Here is a 4,097-nt window from a genome sequence, read left to right on the forward strand (position 1 = left end):
CAGTCCAGGTGGATGTGAATATCGAACATCTCAGTCTGAGCAGAGGATGAACGCACGGTGCCTTAGGCTTCGTGCTCTCTAGGGCAGGTATCATCACCTTCCTCATAAGAGACTGAAGAATTGTATCATGCTAAGTGGCGCTCATCAAAGCCATTTTAGGGTCCACGATCTCTAAGACGGGGGGAATCTACAGCGTGGCCACAAACTAGCCTTGCGATTTCCCTTTCAGTTTGCTGAGTGTTGCGTTATAGGTAAATAGCACCGGGACGGGAAAGGCCACCAAGGGAGTCCTGCCCACAGTCCCGGTGATCTGGCGCAGATAAAATCACTCCGAGCCGCTACTGCTTTTCATCACCTCTTCCCCAACTCGGCCTGCATGTGCCCTGAGCAGGGGCGAGTGCAAACACCTGAAGGTGCCATAGCAGCGCCAGGTAGAGCTGGGGCAGCAGCTGGGGCAACCCCCCCCCCCACCGCCTGGACCAGGCCCCGCCTCTCCCCTCATAGCTCAGGAGCTTTCTAGGTGTATGCACCCCCCACCCCCCGCGCCTGAGTCTCTCCCTCTCCGTCTCGCTCTGATTGGCTGGCGCTGTTGGTTAATGGCACGCGCCTGTGGATGTAGTTATAAGAATCCTCGCGTGCCAGCCCTCAGCTCTAGCAAGTCCCCAGCAGCCTCCCTAGAGAGAGGCAGAGGCGCCGGGCAGGGCAGCGCCCGCAGCAGGAGGAGGAGGCTCACCAGGAGCAGCCGGGGCGAGTGGCTCCGGAGCAGCAGGAGGCTCCTCGCGGCTGGGTCCCCGGGCAGCAGCGGGCGGCAGCCGCCCCAGCGTGCCCGGGCCAGGGCGCAGCATGGAGACGGTGCTGCTGGAGCATTTCCCCGGGGGGCTGGACTCCTTCTCCTCGCCCCCCTACTTCGACGAGGAGGATTTCTTCACGGACCAGTCCTCCCGCGACCCCCTGGAAGCGGACGAGTTCCTGGAGCAGGACGTGGACTTCCTGAGCCACCAGCTGCAGGAGTATTACCGGGACGGGGGGCAGGGCGAGGGGGGCTATTGCTGCGAGGCGGCGGCCGCCGCGGCCAACTTCTCTTCCTCCTCCTCCCCCTCCTCGCCCAGCTTCCCCTACGGGTGCTGCGGGGCGGCCGCCTCTGAGCTGCTGTCCCCCGGGGGCAGGCTCAAGGCGCTGAGCTCCGCCAAGCGGCGCCGGCGGGTGCGCTCCGAGGCCGAGCTGCAGCAGCTGAGGCAGGCGGCCAACGTGCGGGAGCGCCGGAGGATGCAGTCCATCAACGACGCCTTCGAGGGGCTGAGGTCCCACATCCCCACGCTGCCCTACGAGAAGCGGCTCTCCAAGGTGGACACCCTGCGCCTGGCCATTGGCTACATCAACTTCCTGAGCGAGCTGGTGCAGTCGGATCTGCCCCTGCGGAGCGCCAGCAGCGAGAGCCCCAGCCAGCCCAAGAAAGTCATCATCTGCCACCGGGGCACAAGTAAGTGGGCAGCACAGACACAGGCGCCCAGGGCCAAATTGCTCCCTGGCGTAACTCCGTTGGCTTCCCTGGAATTACACCAGGGCTGGGTTTACACCTCCCCAGACACACACAAAGACAGGCTCACACATGCTCTCAGAGGCGCACACACAGCGCGTTCTCCTTTGAACCGTTTGTCTGAAGGAATGTGCACCTTGCCTGTTGCCCCGACTTCTCTCCTAGCGCAAGACTGCAGCTTGGATAGAGAAGGGCACCTTGTAGAGGGGTTGAGACCATCCACAGCTAGGCTGACCGGTAGAAGAGGGAGGAACCTGGTATTTTCCAACCCAGGAAAGCTGTTATTCTTTGCATGCCACACGGTAATGCTTATACATTTAGCTGGGTTACCTGCATCACTGAAACGGCCAAGAGCAAAGAGAAGGGGTTCCTGGACTGGTTCCCACTGGTATATAGCAAAATATTTATTTTCCTACTGCTCTCTTTTTCCAGGATCACCTTCTCCAAGCGACCCTGATTATGGACTGCCTCCTCTTGCTGGACACTCTCTGTCATGGACTGATGAGAAGCAACTTAAGGAACAAAACATTATTAGAACAGCTAAAGTGTGGACCCCTGAAGACCCCAGAAAACTAAACAACAAATCTTCTCTAAACAACATAGAAAACGAACCTCCATTTGATTTTGCATCATGAATCGTGAATATTTTGACTGTAAATGCAAACATGACACCAGTGTATATTTGTATGTAAAAACCTATATTTTAAACGTAATTTAAAATTCAAAATCTAATGGCAATCAATGTTTTTATTTATCTATTTATTATCATGTAGAGTTAATGAGGTGGTATTGTCTATTTGTATGTATAATTTATATAATTTATCCTGATTTTAAAATATGCAATAGTTTTATTCCACCAGCACCTTTCGATAAAACTGTTCGGAAAACACTTCCAAAATGTGAAAATAATTTATTACCACATGTGGACTATTTCTATGTTTGTTAATAATAAATCCTGATTAAACTTTCTAAGGCAGTTTATTTTGTGGGACATCTATGCTAAGACTATCAGGCAATATAATATTGAACTCAAATAATAAAAAGTTGGACGTTTCAGCTACATCACAGACAAGTTACCTTGTAGAAGCCAAATAAGACCTGTGGTGTTTAAAGGGGCATTTCCTCAAAAGAGAGACTTAGGGTTCAGGAATAGTTCCAGGCTGGTTACTTGGTTCAAACAATGGCAGCATTATATTGTATCCGTACCATGGCCTCTCCACCAGAGCTGATTAGCGTTCAGCATAAGAAGCGTTTTTGAGGGCTGATCTTACATCGGTGGCGGGCATAATTTTGCTTTTCACTCCACCCTCTTTAGACGTGCCCTCCTGAAGTGTTTTAAAGTCATGGCTTTGTCCCTTTCAATGGCTACTTCCATTCCTCTCTGCTTCTTTACAATGACACGGAGCTGGTTGTGGTTTCCACCACCAAGAACGAGGCTGCTATGCTAGTGCAACACCAGCTTCACACGTACTCACGAATCACGTTACTAAACTGAGTTTAGAACTAATCTACCAACGAGCACCTAACACACTGTTAGATAACTTCTGGGAAACAACCTGGTTAGGCTGCACTTAGCTCAGTACAACTCCAACGCTGTTGGGCTCAATAAAATGAATGTGGCACCCCTTTAACAAACAAAGCCCCAAGAAGGAAGAGGACAAGGGACCAGCCCTGTTGTTTTACCGCGGTAGCCTGGCCAAGCTGTGTTGCACACCAGCAGCATTTCCTAGCAATGTGAGCACAGTGCTGGTGCTGCGGACAGGGCACCAGGGCCAGAGCACACAGGGACTCGGCTGCACACGAATAACACCACACGCCCAGCCCCTAACCCGGGACTAAGTGGTGCAGGGTGGGGCTCGGGCACTCACAGGAGGACAGGAGTATTGGAAGGGGCTGCGCGCTGTCCGCGGACCAGTCTGTCTTCCAGGAAAAGCCTGATGCCAAGAAGGAGAGTAGCACCAACGCCCCATCCCGTGGGTGCGTCATTTGAGCGAGGAGCTGCTCTGTGACTCGGAATAACTGGCCGGACCGTGCAGCCCTTACTCTGGTAAAGCGCCCGTTGACTTCAAAGCCCGAGCAAGGGCCGCGGGAGCTGAGATCCTTTGCTAGCGGCCCCTTGGCCCCCAGCTGGACTGGGACGAGCCTCGGCGGATGCAGCGAGCTCGCCCCTTGGCCACTCCACCTGGCAGAGGAAAGTAGCCGCGAGCGCCTGGGGCCGGCGCGGAAAGTGTTAATGTGTTGCTGGGCGGCGGGGGCGGGGGGTGGTGCAGGGCCAGCGCTCGAACCTGGCTGGGGCGGGGGGGGGGGGGGTGAGGAGTCGGGCGGGGCGGGGGGAGCGTGGACTGCGGGCCTGGTGCTGCTGCTGGCCAGCGCTGCAGGTGCTGATTTTCCCGTGGTACCCGCCGCTCCTCAGGCTCAGCCACCGACGTCACTGCTCCCGGGAGAGCCCCAGATGCCCACCCCAGCCTTGCAAGCGGAGTCCCGAGCAGACCTGACCAAACGAGGTGCCCAGGCGGATGGGAACGGCACTGGCGAGCCAAGGTATAATTATTACTCCTCA

General features: G+C 55.3%; 1 protein-coding gene and 1 long non-coding RNA gene across 3 annotated transcripts in view; both read left to right on the forward strand.

Moving 5' to 3' along the window:
* Positions 1-717: 717 nt before the first annotated feature.
* Positions 718-2,505, forward strand: PTF1A (pancreas associated transcription factor 1a). The gene is made up of 2 exons (XM_054020694.1): positions 718-1,480; positions 1,970-2,505. Exons 1-2 carry the CDS (start codon positions 844-846, stop codon positions 2,170-2,172), a joined length of 840 nt encoding a protein of 279 aa, XP_053876669.1. The 5' UTR covers positions 718-843; the 3' UTR covers positions 2,173-2,505.
* A 933-nt stretch (positions 2,506-3,438) lies between these two features.
* The window catches only part of LOC128832958 (uncharacterized), a 107,996-nt gene continuing 107,337 nt past the window's right edge, over positions 3,439-4,097 (forward strand). For both annotated transcript variants that reach the window (XR_008444089.1, XR_008444088.1), the window contains exons 1-2: positions 3,439-3,584; positions 3,951-4,078. This is a non-coding gene — a long non-coding RNA (uncharacterized LOC128832958). The remainder of the gene's footprint in view (positions 3,585-3,950; positions 4,079-4,097) is intronic.

Source organism: Malaclemys terrapin, chromosome 2 (assembly GCF_027887155.1).
Source record: "Malaclemys terrapin pileata isolate rMalTer1 chromosome 2, rMalTer1.hap1, whole genome shotgun sequence".
Lineage (NCBI taxonomy): Eukaryota > Metazoa > Chordata > Testudines > Emydidae > Malaclemys > Malaclemys terrapin.